This window comes from Falco naumanni, unplaced genomic scaffold (assembly GCF_017639655.2).
Source record: "Falco naumanni isolate bFalNau1 unplaced genomic scaffold, bFalNau1.pat scaffold_375_arrow_pat_ctg1, whole genome shotgun sequence".
Taxonomy (NCBI): Eukaryota; Metazoa; Chordata; class Aves; order Falconiformes; family Falconidae; genus Falco; species Falco naumanni.
In genome coordinates this window covers 644-26,883 of record NW_024427465.1, presented here as the reverse complement: position 1 = coordinate 26,883, position 26,240 = coordinate 644, and the positions used below count along the sequence as shown (strand labels likewise).

Sequence of the window (26,240 nt, the reverse complement as noted above, 5' to 3'; positions counted from 1 at the left end):
CCCCCAAAAAACCAGCAGAAAAACAGCACCTGGGAGAGCAGCACCCCCAAAAACAGCATCTGGGGGCCTGGGAACCCCCAAAAACAGCACCTGAGGGCCTGGGAACCCCCCAAAAACAGCAGAAAAACAGCATCTGGGAGAGCAGCACCCCCAAAAACAGCACCTTGGAGCCCAGGCACCCCCAAAAGCAGCACCCTGGGAGCCCGGGCACCCCCAAAAACAGCACCTGGGAGCACGGGCACCCCCAAAAACAGCATCTGGGAGCCCCGGCATCCCCCAAAAACAGCATCTGGGAGCACGGGCACCCCCAAAACCAGGGCTGCATCAGGATGTCTGCACCAGCCGTCCAGTGCCGACACTGCTGAGCCCCCAGGCTGAGGTCAGGATGCGACCTCAAGCCCAAAAAATGGCATTTGGGGGGGGGGGGGGGGTGGAATAAGGTCCCTCCAGCCCCTGCCTGGACCCCCGGGGGGCTGCCCTGCCTAGGGACCAACCCCAGCCCTCGCCAAGGGCCAGTAAAACCAGTACTCACCCCCTGGATCCCAGTATCCAGCGCTCCCTACGCTGTTCCCAGCGAGCCAGGCAGCGCCGCCAGCCCGGGGGCGCATGGCACAGGCAGGGAGCAGCCCCGGGGGGGAGGGGGGGGGGCACAGACCCCATCCCCATTTCTGGATCAAGCTCAGGGAGCCCATCTGCCCCCCATGGGGGGTCCCGGTCCCCTCTGCTCAGCAGCGTACTCGATTCTGGGAGGCAAGAGGCATCGTTCTGGGCTTTGGGGGGGGGTCACTATGGGCTTGGGGGGGGTCACTCTGGGCTCTGGGGGGGGGGGTCGTTCTGGCAGGACCGCGTCCCTCACCGGCTGTGCGCTACCAGCACTATCACACTGTGTGGGTACTTACCAGTATCTCACCCTTTAGGTGTGCAAAATTAAGGGGGGGTGGGGAGGGGGGGGGCGGGGGGAGGGGGAGAAAAAAAAAAGCAGGACAAAGAGACAGACCAGTGTGGAAAAAGAAAGTGATGGGAGGGAGGAGAGAGCAGGAAGCACAAAAATGGTAGGAAAAAGCAGAAAAACAGCAAAAGAAAAACAGTTACATGCTATTAATTATCATTTTACAGTGTTAATATTTCATCACATTCTTTCCAAACAAGAGGCAATGCCAGCGTTAGGGACCTAATGCCATGGCGGGGGGGGGGCTTCCAGCCCTGGGCAGGGGGCGCTTCCAGCCCTGGATAGACCTAATGCCAAGGGGGGGGGGGGGGGCTTCCAGCCCTTAATGCCATGGCGGGGGGGGGGGCTTCCAGCCCTGGATAGACCTAATGCCAAGGCGGGGGGGGGGGGTGGGGCTTCCAGCCCTGGCGGGGGGCGGGGGGTGTTGCTTCCAGCCCTGGCAAGATCTAATACCATGGGGGGGCTTCCAGCCCTGGACAGACCTAATGCCAAGTGGGGGGGGGCTTCTAGCCCTTAATGCCGGGGGGGGGGGGGGCTTCCAGCCCTTAATGCCATGGGGAGGGGGGGCTTCCAGCCCTGAGGGGGGAGCTTCCAGCCCTAATGCCATGGGGGGGGGGGGGGGCTTCCAGCCCAGGGGGGAAGGGGGGCTTCCAGCCCTAATGCCATGGGGGGGGCGCTTCCAGCCCTGGCAAGACCTAATACCATGGGGGGGGCTTCCAGCCCTGGACAGACCTAATGCCAAGGGCGGGGGGGGGGAAGCTTCCAGCCCTTAATGCCATGGGGGGGGGGCTTCCAGCCCGGGGCGAGGAGGGGGCTTCCAGCCCTAATGCCATGGGGGGGGGTTTGCTTCCAGCCCTGGCAAGACCCAATACCATGGGGGGGGCTTCCAGCCCTGGACAGACCTAATGCCAAGGGCGGGGGGGGGAAGCTTCCAGCCCTTAATGCCATGGGGGGGGGCTTCCAGCCCGGGGCGAGGAGGGGGCTTCCAGCCCTAATGCCATGGGGGGGGGTTTGCTTCCAGCCCTGGCAAGACCTAATACCATGGGGGGGGGCTTCCAGCCCTGGGCAGGGGGCGCTTCCAGCCCTGGACAGACCTAATGCCAAGGGGGGGGGGCTTCCAGCCCTGGGCAGGGGGCGCTTCCAGCCCTGGACAGACCTAATGCCAAGGGGAGGGGGCTTCCAGCCCTAATGCCATAGGGGGGGCTTCCAGCCCTGGGGCAGGGGGGGCTTCCAGCCCTAATGCCATGGGGGGGGGGGGTTTCCAGCCCTGCCCTCCGTCCTGGAGAGCCAGCACCCCTCGGGATGGGGAGGCGGCACGACAGGGCAGAGCGGGGGTTGACACGGCTGCAGGCACGTCCCCACACTCCTCCTGGTCCCTCTGCCCCCCCCGGGGGGCTGCTGTGGGTGGCGGGGGCTGGGGGGGGGGGGGTGTCCAGTTCACCCAGATCCCTGCCCTGGGTGGGAGCACGGGGCTCCGGCGGCAGCAAGGCTCCCGCTCCATCCTCCCCCATCATCCTCCATCCTCCCCATCATCCTCCATCCTCCCCCATCATCCTCCATCCTCCCCATCATCCTCCATCCTCCCCATCATCCTCCATCCTCCCCATCATCCTCCATCCTCCCCCCATCTCCACCCCCATTGCTAAACACGCCCCTCCCCCCCCCCCCTCAGAAAACACTTCCAGGACAGAACTCATGGATCACCGTGGATCCCCGCAGGGCTCCGGGGGCTCCGGAGCGGGATCTCCCGGGAGCCGCGGCCGTACCTGGTTCGGGATGGCTCTTTTCTTGTTCGTCTGCGTGTTCCTCTGCTGCGCGCTGGAGGGAGAGAACGAGGGGCTTTAGGCAGGGAAAGCAGCGAGGATCCAGGCGCTTCCCACCCGGAACGCCGTAAGGAAGAACCGAGTCCGAAGGGAAAACCCAGGGTGCAAAGATTCCAGCGAGACCCCCGGGGGGAGGCGGGCAGCGGAGCCCCCTCCGGAGCCGTGGTCAGGGTGGGACCCAGACACACACCCCCCTCCAGATCTCCAGGCAATCCAAACTGGCCGATCCGGGTGGGAACGCCAAGCGGAGCAGCCCGTTGGGATGGGACTGGGATGGGATGGGATTTGGGGTCACCAGCCCAGCCCAGCCGATGCACCCCTACCCCGAAAAGCTGCTAACCACAAGGATGCGATTCTGGAGACCCCTGGTGTGTCGTCCCCCCCCAGGATGGAAAATTCCAGAGCCAGCCCAGAGGGAAAGCTCCCTGTCCCTCCCGAGCAACCCGAGGGACGGAACCATTAGTCGGGAGCAGGAACAAAATCCAGGAAAACAGTTAGCATCCCGCCGGGACGCCCCCCGGAGCAGCACTTCACAAGCACAAAAAGCGGGTCCTTTCCCGGGGCGGGGGGGCAGGGGGGGACCCTCCGATCCCCGGGGGTCCCCAAACTGGTGGCTGGGGGAGTTGGGGTGACGGGGCTGCCTGCCCGGATCCGCAGGGTTCATCCTTAATCCCCCGGGACAATCCTCACCATTGCTCCCTAATCCCTCGGGACAATCCCTGCTGTTCCTCCCCAATCCCTCAATTCCTCCCCAATCCCTTGGGACAATCGTGTGGTTCCTCCCTAATCCCTCAAGACAATCCCTCCTGTTCCTCCCTAATCCCTCAATTCTTCCCTAATCCCTTGGGACAATCCTTGTGGTTCCTCCCTAATCCCTCAATTCCTCCCTAATCCCTTGGGACAATCCTTGTGGTTCCTCCCTAATCTCCCAGGACAATCCTCACAGTTCCTCCCTAATCCCTCAGTTCCTCCCCAATCCCTAGGGACAATCCTCGTGGTTCCTCCCTAATCCCTCAATTCCTCCCTAATCCCTCGGGACAATCCTCACGGTTCCTCCCTAATCTCCCAGGACAATCCCTCCTGTGCCTCCCCAATCCCTCGGGACGATCCTCACCGTTGCTCCCCAATCCCTCGGGACAATTTCACGGTTCACAATTTCACGAGGGATTACCTCGGGATAATGCCCGCTGTTCCTCCCTAATCCCTCAAGACAATTTTGTGGTTCCTCCCTAATCTCTCAAGACAATCCCTCCTGTTCCTCCCTCATCCCTCAGTTCCTCCTCAATCCCTCGGGACAATCCTCGTGGTTTCTCCCTAATCCCTCAATTTCTCCCTAATCCCTCGAGACAATCATGTGGTTCCTCCCTAATCCCTCAATTCCTCCCTAATCCCTGAGGACAATCCTCACGGTTCCTCCCTAATCCCTCATTTCCTCCCCAATCCCTTGGGACAATCTCATGGTTCCTCCCTAATCCCTCAATTCTTCCCTAATCCCTTGGGATAATCCTCATGGCTTCTCCCCAATCCCTCAGGACAATCCTTGTGGCTCCTCCCTAATCTCTCAGGACAATCCCTCCTGTGCCTCCCTAATCTCTCAGTTCCTCCTCAATCCCTTGGGACAATCCTCACTGTTGCTCCCTAATCCCTCGGGACAATTTCACGGTTCCTCCCTAATCCCTCGGGACAATCCTTGTGGTTCCTCCCTAATCCCTCAATTTCTCCCTAATCCCTGAGGACAATCCTCACGGTTCCTCCCCAATCCCTGGGGACAATCCCCACTGTCCCCCCAGGACACGGAGCGCCGGGCCAGCCAGCCCAAGCATCGCAGCATCCCGGAGCAGCACGGGGAGCTCCGCCGCCAGCACAGATCCCGAGGCGAGCCCGGAGCGGGAAGCTCCCCGGCTGGCCTGGAACATCCCTCGGGATACGGGGGTCCCCCAGGTGGGACAGGGGGGCTCGGAGCCGCTGCAGGACATGCTGCCCGCGGGGGTACCCACCCTGTCGCCACGTGCTGCTCAGTGTAACAGCTGGGGAGTGGGAGAGGTTCGGAGAAATCCGGAGGGAAGAGAGAGGTGGTTCAAAGGAAAAACAGGAGAGATTAGGAGAAGAGGAAGGAACTGCGAACGAAGGCGAAAAGCAGAGAGATAAAAAAATAATAATAATAATAAAAAAAAAACATAAAGAGGCGGAGAGGGAAAGAAAGCAAGAAAAAGAGTGGGAATTCCGGGAATTCCAAGAGGAAGGGGTGGCGGGGGCAGAGCCACTCGCCTCCGGTTTTTCCATTCGGGAATGCTCCGGGCGCTACTGACAAGCTAGTGGCAGCGAGCCAAGGGGAGGGGGACTCAAGGAGCCCCCCGTCCCGGTCCTGTCCTGCCCGGGCAGAGGGTCCTGGGGGGGTGAGTCCCCCATCCTGGTCCTGTCCTGCCCGGGCAGAGGGTCCTGGGGGGTGAGCCCCCCATCCTGGTCCTGTCCTACCCGGGCAGAGGGTCCTGGGGGGTGAGCCCCCCATTGTGGTCCTGTCCTACCCGGGCAGAGGGTCCCGGGGCGTGAGCCCCCCGTCCTGGTCCTGTCCTGCCTGGGCAGAGGGTCCTGGGGGTTGAGCCCCCCATCCTGGTCCTGTCCTGCCCGGGCAGAGGGTCCTGGGGGGTGAGCCCCCCATCCTGGTCCTGTCCTACCCCGGGCAGAGGGTCCTGGGGGTTGAGCCCCCCATCCTGGTCCTGTCCTGCCCGGGCAGAGGGTCCCCAGGGGTGAGCCCCCCATCCTGGTCCTGTCCTGCCCGGGCAGAGGGTCCTGGGGGGGTAAGCCCCCCATCCTGGTCCTGTCCTACCCGGGCAGAGGGTCCCCAGGGGTGAGCCCCCCAACCTGGTCCTGTCCTACCCGGGCAGAGGGTCCTGGGGGGGTAAGCCCCCCAACGTGGTCCTGTCCTGCCCGGGCAGAGGGTCCTGGGGGGTGAGCCCCCCAACCTGGTCCTGTCCTGCCCGGGCAAAGGGTCCTGGGGGGGTAAGCCCCCCAACCTGGTCCTGTCCTGCCCGGGCAGAGGGTCCTGGGGGGGTAAGTCCCCCAACCTGGTCCTGTCCTGCCCGGGCAGAGGGTCCTGGGGGGTGAGCCCCCCATCCTGGTCCTGTCCTACCCGGACAGAGGGTCCTGGGGGCTGAGCCCCCCAACCTGGTCCTGTCCTGCCCGGGCAGAGGGTCCCCAGGGGTGAGACCCCCATCCTGGTCCTGTCCTACCCGGGCAGAGGGTCCCCAGGGTTGAGCCCCCCAACCTGGTCCTGTCCTGCCCGGGCAGAGGGTCCCCAGGGGTGAACCCCCCAACCTGGTCCTGTCCTGCCCGGGCAGAGGGTCCCCAGGGGTGAGCCCCCCATCCTGGTCCTGTCCTGCCCGGGCAGAGGGGTCCGCAGGGGTGAGCCCCCCAACCTGGTCCTGTCCTACCCGGGCAGAGGGTCCTGGGGGGTGAGCCCCCCATCCTGGTCCTGTCCTACCCGGGCAGAGGGTCCTGGGGGGTGAGCCCCCCATCCTGGTCCTGTCCTGCCCGGGCAGAGGGGTCCGCAGGGGTCAGCCCCCCATCCTGGTCCTGTCCTACCCGGGCAGAGGGTCCTGGGGGGTGAGCCCCCCATCCTGGTCCTGTCCTACCCGGGCAGAGGGTCCTGGGGGGTGAGCCCCCCATCCTGGTCCTGTCCTGCCCAGGCAGAGGGTCCCGGGGGGTGAGCCCCCCATCCTGGTCCTGTCCTGCCCGGGCAGATGGTCCCCAGGGGTGAACCCCCCATCCTGGTCCTGTCCTGCCCGGGCAGAGGGTCCTGGGGGGTGAGCCCCCCATCCTGGTCCTGTCCTGCCCGGGCAGAGGGTCCTGGGGGGTGAGCCCCCCATCCTGGTCCTGTCCTGCCCGGGCAGAGGGTCCCCAGGGGTGAGCCCCCCAACCTGGTCCTGTCCTGCCCGGGCAGAGGGTCCCCAGGGGTGAGCCCCCCAACCTGGTCCTGTCCTGCCCGGGCAGAGGGTCCCCCAGGGGACCCCAGAATGGTGCCCTGGAGCGGGGGCAGGACCACGAGCTGCGTTTGCGCGGAGCCGGGGGTCTGTCGCGGCGGGGACAACTCACTTGGCGAAGCCGATGAAATCTTCATGGTTGGTGTTGATGTAGGAGAGCTCGATGTCGATCAGCAGCAGGATCTGGAAGGAGACGGATCCGGTGGGAATGCCGCGGGGTGGGCTGGATCCCCCCAGCTCCGGCACCGCCGGGACGGAGCCGCCGCGGAGCCCCGGGGACGGCGGTGACACCGGGGATGCCCGGCTCGGTGCCGCAGGTGGGAGCTTCGGGATCGGGTGGGGGGATCCCGGCTCTCTCCTCGCTCACCTGGTCCTTCGTTTTGCCTTCCCGCTCCCGGATGTGGGTGGTAACGATCCTCTCCGTCTCCTCCCGTAACCTGGGGTAGGAACCAAGCTGAAAAGAAAGGGAGAAGGCCGGGGAACAAAAAAATCCGCTGCTGATCGGCCCGGGGCTGCCTCCGGCACCGGCCGCGGGAAGGGGGGGCCAGGGGAGGGGAGGGGGCACAGCGGGGACCGAGCCCCGGTTCTGCCGGGGGGACGCAACTGGGGCTCAGGGGGATCCTCGACTAGATCCAAGAGCAGCGGGAACCTCGGGGTGGGGGTCTCGGGGTGCCAATCACACCAAATCCAGATTTATTTTCCATTCCCACCCTCGGATCCCGAGCGGATCCGGCTTTCCGTGGCACCAAGCGCAGGGTGGGGGTCTCGGGGTGCCAAGTGCAGGGTGGGGGTCTCAGGGTGCCAAGTGCAGGGTGGGGGTCTCGGGGTGCCAATCACACCAAATCCAGATTTGTTTTCCATTCCCACCCTCGGATCCCGAGCGGATCCGGCTTTCCGTGGCACCAAGCGCAGGGTGGGGGTCTCGGGGTGCCAAGTGCAGGGTGGGGGTCTCAGGGTGCAAAGTGCAGGGTGGGGGTCTCGGGGTGCCAATCACACCAAATCCAGATTTATTTTCCATTCCCACCCTCGGATGCCGAGCGGATCCGGCTTTCCGTGGCACCAAGCGTAGGGTGGGGGTCTCGGGGTGCCAAGCGCAGGGTGGGGGTCTTGGGGTGCCAAGCGCAGGGTGGGGGTCTCAGGGTGCCAAGCGCAGGGTGGGGGTCTCGGGGTGCCAATCACACCAAATCCAGATTTATTTTCCATTCCCACCCTCGGATCCCGAGCGGATCCGGCTTTCTGTGGCACCAAGCGCAGGGTGGGGGTCTCGGGGTGCCAAGTGCAGGGTGGGGGTCTCGGGGTGCCAAGCGCAGGGTGGGGGTCTCAGGGTGCCAAGCGCAGGGTGGGGGTCTCGGGGTGCCAATCACACCAAATCCAGATTTATTTTCCATTCCCACCCTCGGATGCCGAGCGGATCCGGCTTCCCGTGGCACCAAGCGCGGTGCGGGGGTCTCAGCGTGGAGCCCGGGGTGGGGGGCTGCTGCCACCTCCCCTCCCCCGCCGCCAGGACACGGCGTCCCCCCGAATTCCAGCACAACCTCGCGGTTGAACCCGCTTTGGTGGGCCAGATCCTGGGAGCAAATATATTCCAGATGTTTCCATCCGATGTCTAAAAAACGGGGGGGTGGGTGCTGACCCCGTTACCTTTTGGGCACGTTTTTTAATGATGGGGGGGGGAGTTCCGAGACCACCAGATCGGCACAAACGGGGGTCTCTGAGCTTTACCGTCGGGTTTTTCACGTCGGGCGTGAAGACCCCCATCCTGCACCGTGAGCGAGGAAAGACAAGAAAATAAAAAAAATAGAGATTTTTTTTTTTGGGGGTGTGTGTGTGATGTCTAAGGTTAGTGATGCGCAAAGGGAAAAGCGGCAGCATTGGGGGGGGGTTACCCATCGGGGGGGTCTCAGCACCACCCCGGGGGGGGCTCCTGGATCCTCTCCAGACCGGAGCCCCCAGCCCCATCTCTAGGAAACCCCCAAATTTCATCCGGGCTCGGGGGCAAGAGCCCCCCCGGCGCTTTGGGAGGGAAGGAATTTTGGCAGGACCCAGAGCACAGCCAACCAGGCTGGAAACGGGATAGAAAGCGGAATATTAAGTGGAATATCGAGCGGGATATCGAGAGGGATATCGAGCGGGATCACCCCCGATCCACCAGCAAACCCCCCCCACCACCACTACCAGGACCCCCGCAGGATTAGACCCTCCGGCTCCGCCGCCGCGCTCCAGCTCGCCAGCACCGCCGATAGCGCCGCCTCCTCGTTTATCCATTTTTTAAAAAATAAAATCAGCTTTGGAAGGAGAGGGGCTGGTTCTCCAGCCCTCTTTTTCACTTTAAAAAGGTGAATTTTTAGAATGAGGTTTAAAAAATGAGACCCGCTGCGAGAAGCCGGTTATTAAATATTAATTCAGGGGTAATTAACGCTGCCACGGCCAAAAAAAAAATTTGGTGGGGGGAAAGGGCTGAGCTTTTTTGGAAGGGAAATGCGCTCGTTATCGAGCAGGTAATTAATCACACAGGTGTGGAGCGGCAGGATTTACCGGGCCGCCACCACCAGCTGCAGTTTCGGCGTTCCCGGGATTCCCGGCGGTGGTTCCCGGGATTCCCGGAGCGCGGCGAAGCAGCAGTTTAAATCGCGGTTGGCAAGAGGCGTGCAAGGAGGAACCAGGATCCGGGAGCCGCCTGCCCACCTGCCTGGCTCCTACCAGCACCAAAGCCCCCCCAGACCACCCCTGAGGAGGGGGATAGGCGGGGGAAGCATCCCCAGGAATCCAGTATCCCCAGGAATCCAGCGTCCCCAGGAATCCAGCACCCCCAGGAATCCAGTATCCCCAGGAATCCAGCACCCCCAGGAATCCAGCACCCCCAGGAATCCAGTATCCCCAGGAATCCAGCGCCCCCAGGAATCCAGTATCCCCAGGAATCCAGCGGGATACCCAGGAGGCGCAGGGATGCTCCGAGCGCTGGGTGACATCCCGGGGGATCCATCCTTGGGCTCAAGGACCAGCCGATCCCCTCGGCTCCGCGTTGGGAGACGCGGGTCAAAGCTCAGAAACATCCAGTTTGCTCGGGGGCGGCTCCCAAATTTTTTTTTTTTTTTTCCTTTCATTTTTAAGGGTTTGGGGGTGGTTTTTGGAGGGGAAACCAGGCAAGGCAGGCAGGGCAGGGCATCGCTCCTGCTTTTTCCCATCCCACTGGTAGGAAGGGGCCGGGTGAGCCCCCGGCCGGTTCGATACCTTACTGGTACACTGCCTAACTGTATTGATTAACTCCTGAATGACGAGGTCGACGCACTTCAGACAAGGCTCTTTCAGCTTCACCACCTGCTTTTTCACGATGGCCTCGAACGCCAGGTCTGGGGTGAAGAGCCCTGTCCTGCAGGAATCCACGAGGGCCAGGACATGATGGAGTAAAAAAAAAACAAACAAAAAAAAACAAAACCAAAAAAACAGATCATCAGGTTTGGAGATGCTCGGTGGCATCCTGGAGAGCGAGATTTCCCCCCCCCCCCCCCCTCCTCCAGCGCCGGGGGCGGCTCCGGCAGCACCGAGGGATGCTCCGGTTGGGGTGCCAGACCCCCCAGGAACGGGAGTGGGAGCCCCCCTCCCTGTTGGTGATGGTTAGGGATAATGGGGATGCTGGGAACAATGGGAATTGACCCTGTTGGTGATGGTTTGGGATAATGGGGATGCTGGGAACAATGGAAATTGACCCTGTTGGTGATGGTTAGGGATAACGGGGATGCTGGGAATTGACCCTGTTGGTGATGGTTAGGGATAACGGGGATGCTGGGAACGATGGGAACTGACCCTGTTGGTGATGGTTAGGGATAATGCGGATGCTGGGAACGATGGGAATTGACCCTGTTGGTGATGGTTTGGGATAACGGGGATGCTGGGAACGATGGGAATTGACCCTGTTGGTGATGGTTTGGGATAACGGGGATGCTGGGAATTGACCCTGTTGGTGATGGTTAGGGATAATGGGGATGCTGGGAACGATGGGAACTGACCCTGTTGGTGATGGTTAGGGATAATGGGGATGCTGGGAACGATGGGAACTGACCCTGTTGGTGATGGTTAGGGATAACGGGGATGCTGGGAACGATGGGAACTGACCCTGTTGGTGATGGTTAGGGATAACGGGGATGCTGGGAATTGACCCTGTTGGTGATGGTTAGGGATAACGGGGATGCCGGGAACGATGGGAACTGACCCTGTTGGTGATGGTTAGGGATAATGGGGATGCTGGGAACGATGGGAATTGACCCTGTTGGTGATGGTTTGGGATAACGGGGATGCTGGGAACGATGGGAATTGACCCTGTTGGTGATGGTTTGGGATAACGGGGATGCTGGGAATTGACCCTGTTGGTGATGGTTAGGGATAATGGGGATGCTGGGAACGATGGGAACTGACCCTGTTGGTGATGGTTAGGGATAATGCGGATGCTGGGAATGATGGGAACTGACCCTGTTGGTGATGGTTAGGGATAACCGGGACACTGGGAATTGACCCTGTTGGTGATGGTTAGGGATAACGGCGATGCTGCGAGCTGGACCAGCGGCTCCCGGGGAGAGCGTTAAAGCCAAGAAATTCTACATTTCTCTGCCCCCAGAGAGGATTTCACAACTTTTAACACCGCTCCCCTCTGGGATCCTCGATCCCGCCGGGCAGAGCCCACGCCGGAGGCACCGCTCCGGGATCCCTCTTCCAGCCGGGTCCGACTCACAACCCCCACCCTCCTCCCAAGGTCGTTTCTTCCCCCGCTTCAGGGAAGGGGAAAAAGAAGATAAAGGTTATTTTAGCGGCTGAACTGGAGGCACAAGGGGAATTTTTCGGCTCAGCCTCCCTGGGGCCGAGGGCCAGCGTGCCGCCGCTTACCGAGGGGGCAGGCGCGGCTCATCACCCCATTATTCCCTCTAAAACATCCATTTTTCCGCCAACACCAGAGGAGCCGATGGCAACCGGTATCGCCCGTCCCTCGGGCAGGAAAGCTCCGGCCACACGCGCCCCCCCCCGCCGCCCCCCGACCTCGGTGCCGCGCCGACGCTTACCTGACGCCGTGGATGTTTTTAATGGCGTAGCTGATCTCTCGCCGCAAGTCCTTCTCGTCAAACTCCATCTGAGGAGGGAGGAAAGCCGCGGGGAAGGTTTGCCACGTCCTCCGTGTGATCCCGGCGTTCAGCCAGGAATTACATTCCCCCCCCCCCCCCGCCCTCCGTGCACCCCTTGGAGCGCCGGGAAAGCCACCCTGGTGCCAAGGAGGAGCTCAGCCCATCCCGACATCCCGACCACCCACCGCCCCCACCACGGCACACGCGCTCCCCGGGCCAGCTGTACCTTCACCAGCTCGAAAGGAAATCTCTCGTGGAAAATACGATTGATTCGGGCACCTCCGGAAAGTTCCAGCGTGTCCACCTGGTCTCCCGAACCTTCGATTCGCTTCTCGAAGTCCACGCCGAACTGCTGGACCATCCTGGGGAGAAGGGAGGGGATTTCTGGGGCGCCCAAGGGATGGAGGGACGGACACCCAGGCAGCCCCCGTGGCCAGCACCATCCCACCGGCACCGTCCCACTGGCTCATCAGGGATGTGCCAAAGCTCCCCCCCGGTCCCCGCCGCCGCAGATGAGGAAGGAAAATCCCCCTTTTCCCACAGCCTGAAGGACACAGGGATGGGTTGAGGGGCACAAGTCATCCCTTCTAACCCTGAGATGGGACCGTTCGCTTTGGGTGGTGTGGCCAGCACCGTCCCACCGGCACCGTCCCACCGGCTCATCAGGGATGTGCCAAAGCTCCCCCTGGTCCCCGCCGCTGCGGATGAGGAAGGAAAATTCCCCTTTCCCCGCAGCCTGAAGGACACAGGGATGGGTTGAGGACAGGCACGACCTCTCCTTTCTAATCCTGAGACCAAACCACTTGCTTTAGGCGGTGCAGCCAGCACCAGACACCGACCGGTGCCGGCAGAGATGCTCCCAGGCGCCGGCAGAGCCACCAGGGCCACCCGCTCGCACCCAACAGGGCTATTTTAGGCTTTTCCTTGGAAAAAGCCACCAGCCGGGACAAATGAGCCCCACGTGAAGCGCAGAGCCGGGTTATTTCTGCGCCAGCATCGCTCCCGATGGCGGAGGGAGCTCCCCGTTCCGGCGGAGCACCGGGAAGGCGGCACCGAGCGAGGGAAACGCAACCTACTGCAACAAGGCTTTGGTTTTCCGGGTGGGATCATCGGGACGGAAATTCTTGTACTCTTCCACCTCCTTCTCCAGGGAGAGCAGCTGGCTCTGCAGCTTGCTGCGCAGCGAGGGCAGCGTCTCCCGAATGTGGTTCGTCAGTTGCTGCAAAGGAACGGAGGGTGCTGAGCCGCAGGAACGGCCCCTTTTCCAGGGGGAAGGGCGCCCAGCCTACCTGGTTGAGGACCTTCTGTAAGTGCGGGGTGCCCATCCTGTCGGCCATGTGCCGGTACGCCGGGTGCGAGAGGAAAAATTTCCGCTCAGCGGCCAGCGCCGCCCTGATATCCTTCTTGCCGTCGATGTCCTTCTGGCTTCGGTTCACGACGCCGATGTAGCCTGCAAGGGGACACGTTGGCTCTGGCTGCGGACGGAGCCGGTGCCCAAGCCGGGCATTGCGGCCTCTCCTCGCCCCCGGGGGTGCCGGAACCGCGCCGGAGCCACGGGGTGATGGATAACGACGCGTAGTGGTTCGTTATACCTCTTCGTAAAGGAAGCAGCTTGTTCTCCAGCACGTCCCTGGCATCGGTGCCCTCGTCCATCAGGTCCAGCTTGGTGATGACGCCGATGGTCCGCAAGCCTGGAGCGGCCGCACAAACGAGCGAGTCAGTAATTAATGTCATTTCGCGGCCGGCAGGACAAGCGTGGGGGTAAGCGAAGCCGATGGACCTGCCCGAGCGGAGCCGCTCGCCCTTCCTCAGCTGTTGGAGGAGGAGGGATGAGAGATCCCCTCCAGCTCCAAAATTCGGGCAAATAATCGCTGTCAGGGGCAGAAAGCCCTCCGTGAGGGATGAGAAACCCCCTCCAGCTCCAAAATTTGGGCAAATAATTGCTGTCGGGGGTGGAGAGTCACCCATGAGAGGAGGAGGAGGGAAGAGAAACCCCCTCCAGCTCCAAAATTTGGGCAAATAATCGCTGTCGGGGGCGGAAAGCCCTCCATGAGGGATGAGAAACCCCCTCCTGCTCCAAAATTCGGGCAAATAATCGCTGTCGGGGGTGGAGAGTCACCCATGAGAGGAGGAGGAGGGAAGAGAAACCCCCTCCAGCTCCAAAATTTGGGCAAATAATCGCTGTCGGGGGTGGAAAGCCCTCCATGAGGGATGAGAAACTCCCTCCAGCTCCAAAATTCAGGCAAATAATCTCTGTCGGGGGTGGAGAGTCACCCGTGAGGGATGAGAGACCCCCTCCAGCTCCAAAATCTGGGCAAATAATCACCGTTGGAGGGTGGAGAGTCCTCTGTGAGAGGAGGAGGGATGAGAGATCCCCTCCGCTTCCCAAATCTGGGCAAATAATCGCTGTCGGGGGTGGAGAGTCACCCATGAGAGGAGGAGGAGGGACGAGAAACCCCCTCCAGCTCCAAAATTTGGGTAAATAATCGCTGTCGGCGGGTGGAGAGTCTCCCAAGAGAGGAGGGGGGATGAGAAACCCAATAATCGCCGCCACGGCCACTGAAGGCTTCACCGCTGCGATCCAGCGCCGCGGCACAGGCAGGATGCATCCCTCTGTCCCTCTTACCTTGCGGATCAACTTCTTTTGCCATCTTGAGCGCGTCCGAGTTGGCCAGATCCATGTTGGCCGGCGTGACGGCCAGGATCAGGCTGCTCTCCCTGCTGATGAACTGCAGGATCATGTCTTTGATCTGGTACTCGATGTCCTGCGGTTGGTCCCCCACCGGCACTTTGGTGATCCCCGGCAGGTCGATCAGGGTCAGGTTCAAGACTGGAAAGACAAGAGATCACACGGGGTCAAGGGCGTGGCGCCGGGAGCTGTCGCTCCTGCAGGTGGATCCCTCGGGATCCGCTGATGGATCCCAGCCCTCCCCCAGTGTGAAACCCCTCCAAAGGAAGCGCCGCGGCTCGGGCAGCCCCCCCGGGCGGTGTGGGATCCACCGGCCGCGCGGAGCAGCCAGCCTTCGGCTCCTGGGAGCCCATCGGGATAAATCCCACCAGCTCTGCCGCGTTCCCGGTGTTCTGGCCCCCGGAGGGGGGAGCGGATCGCTCACCGTGCGGCGAATAGACGCGGAGGTTGATGGGGACGGGGGAGATGCCCTTGTTCGTCCCCGTCACCCGGTCGGTTTCTGCTTCGATCTCCTGCCGCACCTCGTCGAAATCCGTGAACTTCTTGGATTTGCAGTGCAAGAACTCGGCATATTCTAGGAAAGAGGAGAAAAAAAATCAAGTATTGGAATGAAGTATTAAAGTATTAAACCCCCCAAAGTATTAAACCCCTCAAAGTATTAAAACCAAACTAAGCAATTAAACCCCCAGAGTATTAAACACCCAAAGTATTAAACACCCAAACTAATAAAACCAAACTAAGCTATTAAACCCCCAGAGTATTAAACCCCCAAACTATTAAAAAACAGCATTAAGAAAAAGCATTAAAAAAAAGAAGCATTTAAAAGGAAGCCTTAAAAAAAAAAGAAGCATAAAAAAAAAGAAGCATTAAAAAAAAATATTAAAAAAAGCATTGAAAACAAAGCATTAAAACAAAGCATTAAAACAAGCATTAAAAAAAGCAGCGTTTAAAAAAACAGCATTTAAAAATGCATTAAGAAAAAAACCATTTTAAAAAAAGGCATTAAAAAGAGCAGCATTAAAAAAAAAAAGCAATATTAAAAAAAAAAGCAGTATTAAAAAAAGCAATATTAAAAAGCAGTATTAAAGAAAAGCCCGTGGGCCACCCGGAGCCCAGCACGGGGCGCCCGCTGAGCCCCAGCTGGTGCAGCCGTTCCGACACCCACAGCACCAGCCACATGCCCCGGTGCGGTGCTGAGCAGCTGGGCAGGATGGGTCCCCCCGCCAGGTACCGGGGGGCTGCGCTGGCGTGAGCCCCACTGTCTGCAGCCCCCCGGCCCCACTCGGGCTGGCCGCGTGCCCCGGCTGGGAGGGCGATCCCGGTTGATCCCGGCAGGATGGCGGGCAGCCGGCACGGGCTGAGCGCCCCGACACCGGCTGCTCCCACGTGCCACGCAGCACCGCTGGCCTTCGCCAAAAAAGAGGCTGCCCTGGCGGAGGGGATGCTGGCGCACGGCCGCGGCTGGCTCCGGTGTGCCAACGCCAGCTTCCAGCCCGCTCCCGTCCCCGCCGACGCCTTTGGAATGGTTTATCGCCCAGATTCCCGTTTATTGCCCAGATTCCCGTTTATTGCCCAGATTCCCATTTATTTGTTGCCCAGGTTGCCATTATATTGCCCAGATTGCCATTTACCTACTGCCCACATTCCCATTTACTGCCCAGATTCCCATTTATTTACCGCCCAGATTCCCATTTATTTCCATTACATTGTCCGGATTCCCATTTACTTATCGCCCAGATTCCCACTACATTGCCCAGATTCCCACAACATTGTCCACACTCCCATTTATCGCCCAGATTCCCATTTATTCATCGCCCGGATTCCCATTATGTTGCCCAGATCCCCATTTATCACCCAGATTCCCATTTATTTATCGCCCGGATTCCCATCTATTTATCACCCAGATTCCCATTTATTGCTGATTCCCATTTGTTTATCGCCCAGATTCCCATTATGTTGCCCAGATCCCCATTTATCACCCAGATTCCCATTTACTTATCGCCCAGATTCCCATTTATTTATTGCCCAGATTCCCATTTATTGCTGATTCCCATTTATTCATCGCCCGGATTCCCATTATGTTGCCCAGATCCCCATTTATCACCCAGATTCCCATTATATTCCCCAGATTCCCATTTGTTTATCGCCCAGATTCCCATTTATTTATTGCCCAGATTCCCATTTATTGCTGATTCCCATTTGTTTATCGCCCAGATTCCCATTTATTGCTGATTCCCATTTATCGCCCAGATTCCCATTTATTTATCGCCCAGATTCCCATTTATTGCTGATTCCCATTTGTTTATTGCCCAGATTCCCATTTATTTATTGCCCAGATTCCCATTTATTGCTGATTCCTATTTGTTTATCGCCCAGATTCCCATTTGTTTATTGCCCAGATTCCCATTTATTGCTGATTCCCATTTATTGCCCAGATTCCCATTTATTTATTGCCCAGATTCCCATTTATTTATTGCCCAGATTCCCATTTATATTACTTATGTCACCGAGCTGTGCCCCCCCGGGGCCCAATCCTGACCCCTGCCAAGCTGTGCCCCCCCCCCCCCCAGGGGCCCGATCCTGATCCCAGCCGAGCTGTGCGCCCCCCCCCAGGGGCCCGATCCTGACCCCAGCAGCTCCATCGCTCCCCTCCAAGCCCAGGGATCCGTGCCAGGACCCAAAGATCGACCCAGCCCCAGCCCCTCCGCAGGGCGGGCGTCCGGGAAGAGCCAAGCGGCTGCTTTTTCCGGGCACCTGCGCTGCCGCTTTCAGGGATCCCGGGATTTTTTGTGACCCGTCAGCACAGGAGAAGCCAGGAGGGGAGCGGCGACGAGCAAGGCAACGTTTCCCTGCGGTCCCCCGGGGTGGCTCCGGGGGTCCTGGTGCCACCAGCTCCCCACCTCCCCCTTGGAAAGGGATTTTCATGGACGCGGAGCCACGTGCCGGGGGCTGGGATGGTGCAACCGGCTTCCTCCCACCTCGCCTGGTCCCTGGAGTCACCCGGAGCCACCCAGAGCCATCCCTTTTCAAGGATTTTCATGGATGTAGGGCCAGGCACCACGAAGAGGGATGGCACAACCGGCTTCCCTCAGCTTCACCTGGTCCCCAGGGTGACTCCGGGGGTCCCAGTGCCACCAGCAACCCGTCTGCCCCCTTGGAACGGGATTTTCACGGATGAGGAGCCACGTGCTGGGGACCGGGATGGCGCAACCGGCTTCCTCCCACCTCGCCCGGGTGCGGCGAGGGGAAACGCCAGCCCTGCCCTCACCCTTCCACCCCTACCGGTTCCCGCGCCCGATGGCACCTTATTGTCACCTGCGGGCCACCATGGACCTTTTGCAACCCCCTGACGTGTCCTGGGTACCCAACCACTAATTACTTGATGATATTCTGGGTACCCAACCGCTAATTACTTGATAAACAGGTCACCTGCCACCAAGGTGAGAGGAAGCTGCGGAGGGGACCGACCCAAACCCCAGTGGGGACCGACCCAAACCCATTTTTTTGGAGCAGGATGGATCCTTCGGCTCCGGGGAGGGCAGTAGGAGTGATTTCCCCAGGGATCGGGCTGGTTAATGTTTACACAGGGCGAAGGAGCCGTCCGGGGGCAGCGGATTTCGCAACCCCTCTGCCCCAGGGTGCGGAGCGGATCTGAGTCACAGGGCGATGGGGAAGCAGCCAGGCCCTTTTCTTACCGACCGGCAGCGTTTTAAATGTTATAAATAAATAAAAGCGCGTGGAAAAATGTCCCCCCCCCCCATCCTCAAGGTCATGGCACCTGGGTGAAACAAGGGATTTTCTGCTGGAGGAGAGCGGAGGGAGGGATCTAAAGGTGCCACTTGGGGCTGTTGTATACACATCCCGCAGCCTTCCTCGGGATTTGGCAGATCCTGGGGAAAAACCAGGATCGTGGCCACCTCCTGCAGAAGAACAGCCAGCCAAGGGTTTCCAAAATCCTCTCCTGCTTTCCCAGACGTACCCGTCTTGGAGAAGATGAGCTGCAGGATGAGCGGCCGCCGCGTGACGATCCCGGAGCCTCGGGGAAGGAAATCCCTGCAGGGAATTCAAAGACAAGACATTTACCGATGTGATTCAAGAAGTTGATGCCACGCCGAGTCCATCGCCCCCAGATCTAAAAGGTGGGCGGCACGCAGGGATCCATCCGGAATCGGCCCCGGCTCCGCAGCGGGGGCTGGGAGAGGGTAAAAGATGCTCCCGGGGCCACCAGCACCCGCGGGGGGATGGGGATGAGCCCTTCCCAGTCTCAGGGCTGGTCCCCCACCCCTTTTTTAATGGGAAAGATGAAGCCCAAAGTGCCAGGATGCCCTCAGAAGGCAGAGAAGCCCCTGGGGGTGCCTCCCCCTCCCCAAAACCAAGCGGGAGGGGAGGGGGCGCTACCAGGGAGGGGGGCTGCTGCCTGCAGGAATTTGGAAAACGGTTTTCCCAGCCGCCAGCCGATAAGAAATTTGTCTATCGGATTGTAACACCCCGCTAATTCCGAGGGGGGGAAAACACTGGACACCCCGACAGGAAGGACAAACCCGCCGCCCCCTCCTCATCCCCCAAAGCCACACGTCCCGCACGGCTTCACCCCGCTCCCCAAAACCGCCCCGGCTGCGGAGCCGAGGGGGCTGCTCCCGGCTCGGGGTGTCAGCTGGGGCACAGGGAGCCCGGGGGGGAGCTGCTCTGCCTGGGAACGGTGCTGCCACCGCGCTCAGGACCACCAGCACCCAGCCAAGGGCGCTGGGAAGTGGATGGGAAAGAGGGTTTGGCAGCCGCTCCGTGTGGAGCCGGCACAGCACCGGGGGGGTTTATCGCTTCCAGTAACCAGAGCGCCCGTCCAGCTCCGGCAACCAGAGCGTCCAGCTCCAGTAACCAGAGCGCCCGTCCAGCTCCAGTAACCAGAGCGCCCAGCTCCAGTAACCAGAGCGCCCGTCCAGCTCCAGTAACCAGAGCGCCCGTCCAGCTCCAGTAACCAGAGCGCGCGCCCAGCTCCAGTAACCAGAGCGCCCGTCCAGCTCCAGTAACCAGAGCGCCTGTCCAGCTCCAGTAACCAGAGCGCCCAGCTCCAGTAACCAGAGCGCCCAGCTCCAGTAACCAGAGCGCCCAGCTCCAGTAACCAGAGCGCCCGCCCAGCTCCAGTAACCAGAGCGCCCGTCCAGCTCCAGTAACCAGAGCACGCATCCAGCTCGCCGGCAGGGCACGGGACAAGGTGCTGAGCACCGCGGGCAGGCGGTGCCTGGCGCCGGCACCCGGAGGCGCCCTGGCCAGGAATTCACACACACACACCCCGGCAGGGCTGGACCCAACCCCGCACGTCAGCATCGCCGCGATCACCGGTTACAGCCGCAGGATCCGCGCTGGCACCGCCACCCGCACCCAAACATCACGTGGCAGGTCTCGGAGCCCAGCGCGCTCCTGGTCGGAGCTGAACCACGCTCCCGGTCGAAGCCCAGCCACGCTCCCGGTTGGAGACGAACCACGCTCCCGGTCAGAGCCGAACCACGCTCCCGGTCGGACCAAAACTGCGCTCCCGGTCCCGGTCGGAGCCCAACTGTGTTCCTGGTCGGAGCCGAGCCGCGTTCCCAGAATTGCCATTCCTCCACCGACGGCTGCCGTAACAAGGCTTTAGCCAAAGCCCTGCCACGCTGGCTGTGCCGGCACCCCGGCTATGCCAGACCCCGGGAATATTTATGGGAAAGCCCCAGGACCAGGGGGATCAGCTCCCTCCTCTCCCCCACAGATAAATTCCCCCGCCACAAGGCTCAAGCGCGGCGCTAGCACCGGCTCCACCAACCCCACCGATCCCCCGTGGGCCAGACGCCGGCGTTACCTCCCTTTCGGGGGCTCCAACACGTTTTGGGGGTGCCGACCTGGGAGAAGGGTGATGGATCTCTCAGGATAAATGGATCTGAGGATAAAAAAAGAAGGGTGCCCGAGGCGGGTGATGGATCTCTCACAGAGATCCGGTCACCTCCACCCCTTTGCCGTGCCACAGCGGCCGCCCCGGTGAACCCCGGCTTTCTTGACGCCGATCCCGCCGCCCCGAGGGCTCATAATGCCCCATTGAGGTTGGGTTCACCGCCGTCCCCATCACAACGGCTCCATTGTCAGCCCGGTCCGAGCGGCCGCCGCGTTCAATGCCCGGGTTTTATCCGGCTCTGAAAACGCCTTTTACGCCACCGTTTGTCACAGCGGGGCCGGGGGAGGCTCCGGCGCCTCCAGCGCGCTCGTACCGACGCCACAAGTGCTCCAAAGACGGGTCGGGCAACGCACGTTTCACCGCAACGTCACCGCGCCGGCTTCTTGTACTGCCACCAACGCGATTTTAACGCAGTATTTCACACTTCCCCTTGGGCTTTTCCCCGTGGATCAAGAGGATCGTGTCGCCTCGGACCCCCCGTGCAGCGCGGCCGGCTGATTTCGACGCCCACCGAAACAGACGTGGTGGCCAGATCCCTTCCCCGCCGATAAATTTCTATCTGGCACCGAATTCACAGCTGCCCCGGGCAGCGCAGCCCGGCTGCCGGCTCCTCCGTGACCGATGGCCCTTGGGGGGGCTCAGCGGGGCTCCGGACCCTCCCCGTCGCCCACCGAGGCGGGGACCACCGCACCCCAGGGCTGGACACGGGAGCTTTAGGTCCTTCCAAGAGTTCGGCGAGGCACGGAAGGATCCGGCGCGGCTCCTGGTGGGAGGCGAGGTGCCAGGCACCAGGTCGCGGTCCCAACAGAACCGGCTCCGAAGCGCCGCCGCAGCATCTCCTCCACTTCGGATAAACCAGGGGTCTCCCACTGGGCAGCTCCCACACGGAAACCCACCTCCCCACGGGGAAACTTCCCCGTTTCCATCCCGTTTTCCGGGTTAAACCCACGGGAGGCTGCTCCAGGAGCCGACCCGGTTTTTGAGCGCAGCTCCCTTCCCAACGGCTGTGGCACCGCGTGATTCCCCACCGGGACGGGACCGGGACCCCCCCCCCCCGGTGCCTGCCCCACCGCGGTACCGAGCCATTCCGGGGCTGTCCACCCCCAAATTATCGCTGCTAAACGAGCACTAACGATAATCAATATTCCTCATTATCGTATTCCCAAATATTTTGACGGGGGCGCAGGGGAAGCAAGACCAGGGCCGGAGCTGTCAACACCGAGGCAGGGCAGAATCCACCCCGTGCTTAATTACCCCGTCATTAACACGAGCCGCCAAACGAAGCCGGCGCCACAGGCGGGGAGCGGAAGGTGTTACGGAAGGTGTTACGGCGACGGCCACACACAAAGCCCCCCAGCCCCAGCCCCCCACCGCCTGCCGAGCGCGTTCACCCCTCATTAAAACCCTTCCGATGCCTTCAGCGCTCCCAAACAAAGATTTTTAATTACCGGGGCTGGTTTTCCAGCAGCGCCATAATTAGAGGCTGCCAAATTTCCCCCCAGCAGCCGTTCAGGATGGGGGAGGGGGGGGGCACGCAGCCGGTTGGGCCCCCGCTGCAGCGGGGCTCGGCAAAGCCCGGCGGTGAGTTCAGTCCGGGGGGGGGGCTCCAGCTCCGCCGCACCGGTGACCCCTCCTCCCCCCGGGCTGGAAGCGCATCCCTATCGAATCCAGCCTGCCTGAGGAGAAAAGAGCCGGCAAACCGCGGCGGGTGCCAGATCGTGACCGCGCCACTCGGAAAAAATGTTAACGGGAGCGGGGAAAAAACCCACTCCAACGGCAGAAAGCACGCCGGCGGGGAAAACGCCAGCGGCGATTTCCAACGACGCTTTTCCACGGAGGCAAGAAACCGCCGGCGCATCTCCAAACCCAGCCCGGAACGTCGGGAAAACCACCTGGCCGGGGTTTTTGGAGAATGTTCAGGTTCCAAGAGCGGGACCGAGCCGCCGGTGTTTATCGGTGACACCATCCACGCCGTGCCAGGATGGTGACGCCACGGGAAGGGTCTGGTTGTTAATAGGATGGAAACCAACGGGCTGGGAACACCGGGAACACCGGGAATGCTGGCGCGTGGTGCAGACGGAGAAAGCGGCCGCCACGGATCAAGCGGTGGGTGAGGATGGGAGCCCGGCTGCCGCGGCAGCCCCTTACCGCCAGGACGGAGCGAGGAGCCGTGAATCCCCCACCGGCTGCGGTAAGGCGGCGGGGAAGCGGCGGAACGCGGGGAAGCAGCGGAACGCGGGGAAGCGGCGGAACGCGGGGAAGCGGCGGAACGCGGGGAAGCGGCGGAACGCGGGGAAGGCTGGCGAGGCGGCTGCGCTGCGGCGGAAGCAGAAGTTATTAGCGATGGCGGTGGATTTCGAAAGCGCCCGGCAAAGATTTTTTTATTTTGAGCGCTGCAGGGTGAAACCAGCTCTGCCCCCCGCCGTTATCGGGGCGGCTGCGTGCTGCCCCCCCCCCCACCCCGGGCTGGGCGTCGAGCCCGCGGCCTCGCCTTATCCCGGCCAGGAGAGCTCATCTCAATCCCTATCTCCAGGACACACGTCCCCACCGCCAGCAGGTCACCGAAACGTCGGCGGAGGGGCGACCGCAGCGCCGCGCTATCAGCCGGCGAACAGAAGCATCCTCGCGGCGGGGGGAGAGGGGCGGCAGGACACGCTCCCGCCTCGCCGCAGCCCCCACGCAGCGCCCTGGCACCCACCGCTGGGCGCCCCCAGGGCACCCCAGCATGGGGGGGGAGGGGGTCAGACGAGGCGGCACAGGGGAGGGGGACGCTCAGGCGTCTGGCAGCGCCGCAGCCCCCTCGCCGCGCAGGGGACGGTGCGAGGCCCACGCTGCATCCTGCCCTGGATGTAGCCCCCCACCCGCAGCGGGATCCTCCGGACCCCCGGAGTCACAGCCCACCCCCCCTGAGCCCCCAGAGGCACAGGTGGGCCCCCTGCATTCCCACCCTGGCCCCCCATACCCACAGCCAAGCCCCCCCATATTCACAGCCCCCTCCTCAGGCCCCCATATTCACAGCCAAGCCCCCCCATATTCACAGCCCCCTCCCCAGGCCCCCATATTCACAGCTGAGCCCCCCCATATTCACAGCCCCCTCCCCAGGCCCCCATATTCACAGCCCACCCACCCCCCTGGCCCCCATATTCACAGCCAAGCCCCCCTCAACCTCATTTTCACAGCCAGGCCCCCCCATATTTACAGCCAGGCCCCCCTCTGGACCCTATATCCACAACCAGGCCCCCCCATATTGATAGTAGAGCCCCCCCCGCCCATATTCATAGCCCACTCACCTGGGCCCCCATATCCACAGCCAGGACCCCCAATATTCATAGCCCACCCCCCCAGGCCCCCATATTCACAGCAGGGCCCCCCCAGGCCCCCATACCCACAGCCAGGCTCCCCCATATTGGTAGTCAAGCCCCCCCATATTCAGAGCCCACCCCCCCCAGGCCCCTAGAGTCACAGCCCACCCCCCCTGAACCCCCAGAGGCACAGGTGGGCCCCCCACATTCCCACCCTGCCCCCCCCATACCCACAGCTGAGCCCCCATATTCACAGCCCACCCACCCCCGGCCCCCATATCCACAGCCAGGACCCCCAATATTCATAGCCCACCCCCCCCAGGCCCCCATATTCACAGCCAGGACCCCCCCATATTCAAAGCCCACCCACCCCAGACCCCGCATTCACAGCCAGGGCCCCCTCAGGCTGCTCTATCTGCAAGCTGGGACCCCACACTCGCAGCCCACCTGTCTCCAGACCCCCATATTCACATCTGGGGCTCCCTCAGGCCCCCCCCATATTCACAGCAGGGCCCCCTCAGCCCCCCATTTTCACAGCTGGGCCCCCCCATATTCACAGCCCACCCACCCTGGCCCCCATATCTGCAGCCCGGCCCCCTGTTACTCACAGCCCACCTCCCTTGAGCCCCCATATTGACAGGCGGGGCCCCCCCGTATTCATAGCTCAGCCCTCACTGCCCCCCATATTCACAGCCCACCCCCCTGAGCCCCCATATCCACAGCCAGACACCCCCATACTCACATCTGGGGCCCCTTCAGGCCCCCATATTCACAGCTGGGGCACCAAAATCACAGCCCACCCCCTGTGGACCCCATATTCACAGGTGAGGACGCCCCGTATTCAGAGCCCAGCCCACCCCAGGCCCCCATAACCACAGCCAGCCCCCCCCCCCATATTCACAACCCACCCACCCCCAGGCCCCCATATTCAGAGCCCACTCCCCCCAGCTCCCATATCTACAGCAGGGGCACCCCCATATTCACAGCCGGGCCCCCCATATTCATAGCCCACCCCCCCAAGGGCCCCCCCATCTGCAGCTGAGAGCCCCCCAGGCCCCCATATTCACAGCCGGGCCCACCCATATTCACAGCCCACCCCCCCCAAGCCCCCCCATATTCACAGCCAGGCCCCCCCATATTCACAGCCCAACCCCCCAGGCCCCCCATACCTGCAGCCGGCCCCCCCCAGGCCCCCATATTCACAGTCCACCCTCCCACACCCCCACAAATTCACAGCCCACCCCCCAGGCCTCCACAGTCGAAACCAGGACCCCCCAGACCCCCACATTTGCAGCCGGGACTCCTCATATTCACAGCCCACCCCCCAAGCCCCCCCTATTCATAGCCCCTCCCCCCCCCCCTCCAGGCTCCATATTCACAGCCGGGGCCCCCCCAGGCCCCCCACAGCCGCAGCCGGGACCCCTCATATTCACAGCCCACCCCCCCAGGCTCCTCATATTCACAGCCCACCCCCCCAGCCCCCCCCTGTTCACAGCCCACACCCCCCAGCCCCCATATCCGCAGCCCGGGCCCGCCCAGGCCCCCCACAGCCGCAGCCGGGACCCCTCATATTCACAGCCCACCCCACCCCCCACATTCACAGCCGGGGCCCCCAGAGCCCCGTATCCGCAGCCGGGACCCCCCCAGACCCCCCACATCCGCAGCCGGGACCCCCATTACTCACAGCCCCCTCCCGCCCCCCCCCCCGCCAGGGTGGGGGAGGGGGTGCCCCTCCCCCGGGGCGCGCCAGTCGCGCAGGGCCCGGCGGAGCCTCCGCACTTTGCGTAGCAGCAGCGGCGGCGGCGGCGGGGTCCGGCAGGCCGCGCCCTGCCCGGCGCCATTCCCGGAACGGCCTACGCCAACCCCCCCCACCCCCCTCCCCCGAGCGCGCCCCTCCCCCCTCACCGGCCCACGAAGTTCTCCAGCACCGAGCTCTTGCCCGCGCTCTGCCCGCCCACCACGGCGATCTGCGGCAGGTCGAGGTGGCAGCTCTGCCCGATGGAGCTGAAGGCGTCCTGCAGCTTGTTCACCAGCGGGATGAGCTCCTCCATGCCCCGGTTCCCCATGGCGGCGCTGGGGGGGCGGCCGCGCTCCCGCTCGCTTCCTCCTCACAGGGCCCGCGGCGGCGGCGGCCAAACTTCCCCTGCCCGTCTCCTCATCCGGCTCTGGCCACGCCCCCGCCGCGCCCGCCGCCGCGCCCGCCCCCTGCGCCGCAGGACGCGTTGCTGTTGGCTGCCCCCGCTGTCAATCGAAGCAGGAGGCCGGCGGAGTGGCGCCGAGCGCCGTCGGTCAGCACGAAGGGCGGGAAAGGCAAGGCACGCCTCTTCCCTATCGTTTCATTGGTCCGCCAGCGCTTCGCTCATCCCCACCGGCCAATGGAACAGTGGAGGTGGCCTGTCAGCCGAAGCGGCGCTTCTGTAGTTCCCACCCTCTCGCACCGCTCCTGCATTCTCATTGGTAGAG

The 26,240-nt window shown here is 62.3% G+C and overlaps 1 protein-coding gene across 4 annotated transcripts; it reads right to left on the bottom strand.

The window, feature by feature from the left end:
- Window positions 1-25,948, bottom strand: LOC121082162 (dynamin-2). 4 transcript variants are annotated; one of them, XM_040581500.1, is made up of 15 exons: window positions 25,683-25,948; window positions 18,532-18,605; window positions 14,977-15,126; window positions 14,490-14,693; window positions 13,456-13,554; window positions 13,153-13,313; window positions 12,940-13,082; window positions 12,090-12,225; window positions 11,804-11,871; window positions 9,984-10,122; window positions 7,120-7,206; window positions 6,865-6,935; window positions 2,716-2,767; window positions 227-911; window positions 1-90 (listed from the first exon to the last, which is right to left on the bottom strand). In XM_040581500.1, exons 1-14 carry the CDS (start codon window positions 25,841-25,843, stop codon window positions 879-881), a joined length of 1,578 nt encoding a protein of 525 aa, XP_040437434.1. In that variant the 5' UTR covers window positions 25,844-25,948; the 3' UTR covers window positions 1-90; window positions 227-878. The 4 variants fall into 4 exon arrangements, with proteins under 4 accessions (XP_040437434.1, XP_040437436.1, XP_040437433.1 ...); XM_040581502.1 differs by lacking the exon at window positions 1-90 and having other exon boundaries at window positions 857-911; window positions 7,120-7,189; XM_040581499.1 differs by lacking the exons at window positions 1-90; window positions 227-911 and having other exon boundaries at window positions 2,621-2,767.
- Window positions 25,949-26,240: the final 292 nt, after the last annotated feature.

What these genes read in the sequence shown, in the direction of transcription:
- LOC121082162 (XM_040581499.1), bottom strand. Translation starts at nt 25,843, where the DNA reads ATGGGGAACCGGGGCATGGAGGAGCTCATCCCGCTGGTGAACAAGCTG. An exon ending in TACAGAAGGTCCTCAACCAG is followed by an intron (nt 13,083 to 13,152) that starts GTAGGCTGGGCG and finishes GTTCCTTTGCAG; the next exon opens with CAACTGACGAACCACATTCG. An exon ending in GATTTCATCGGCTTCGCCAA is followed by an intron (nt 2,768 to 6,864) that starts GTGAGTTGTCCC and finishes CTCTCCCTCCAG; the next exon opens with CGCGCAGCAGAGGAACACGC.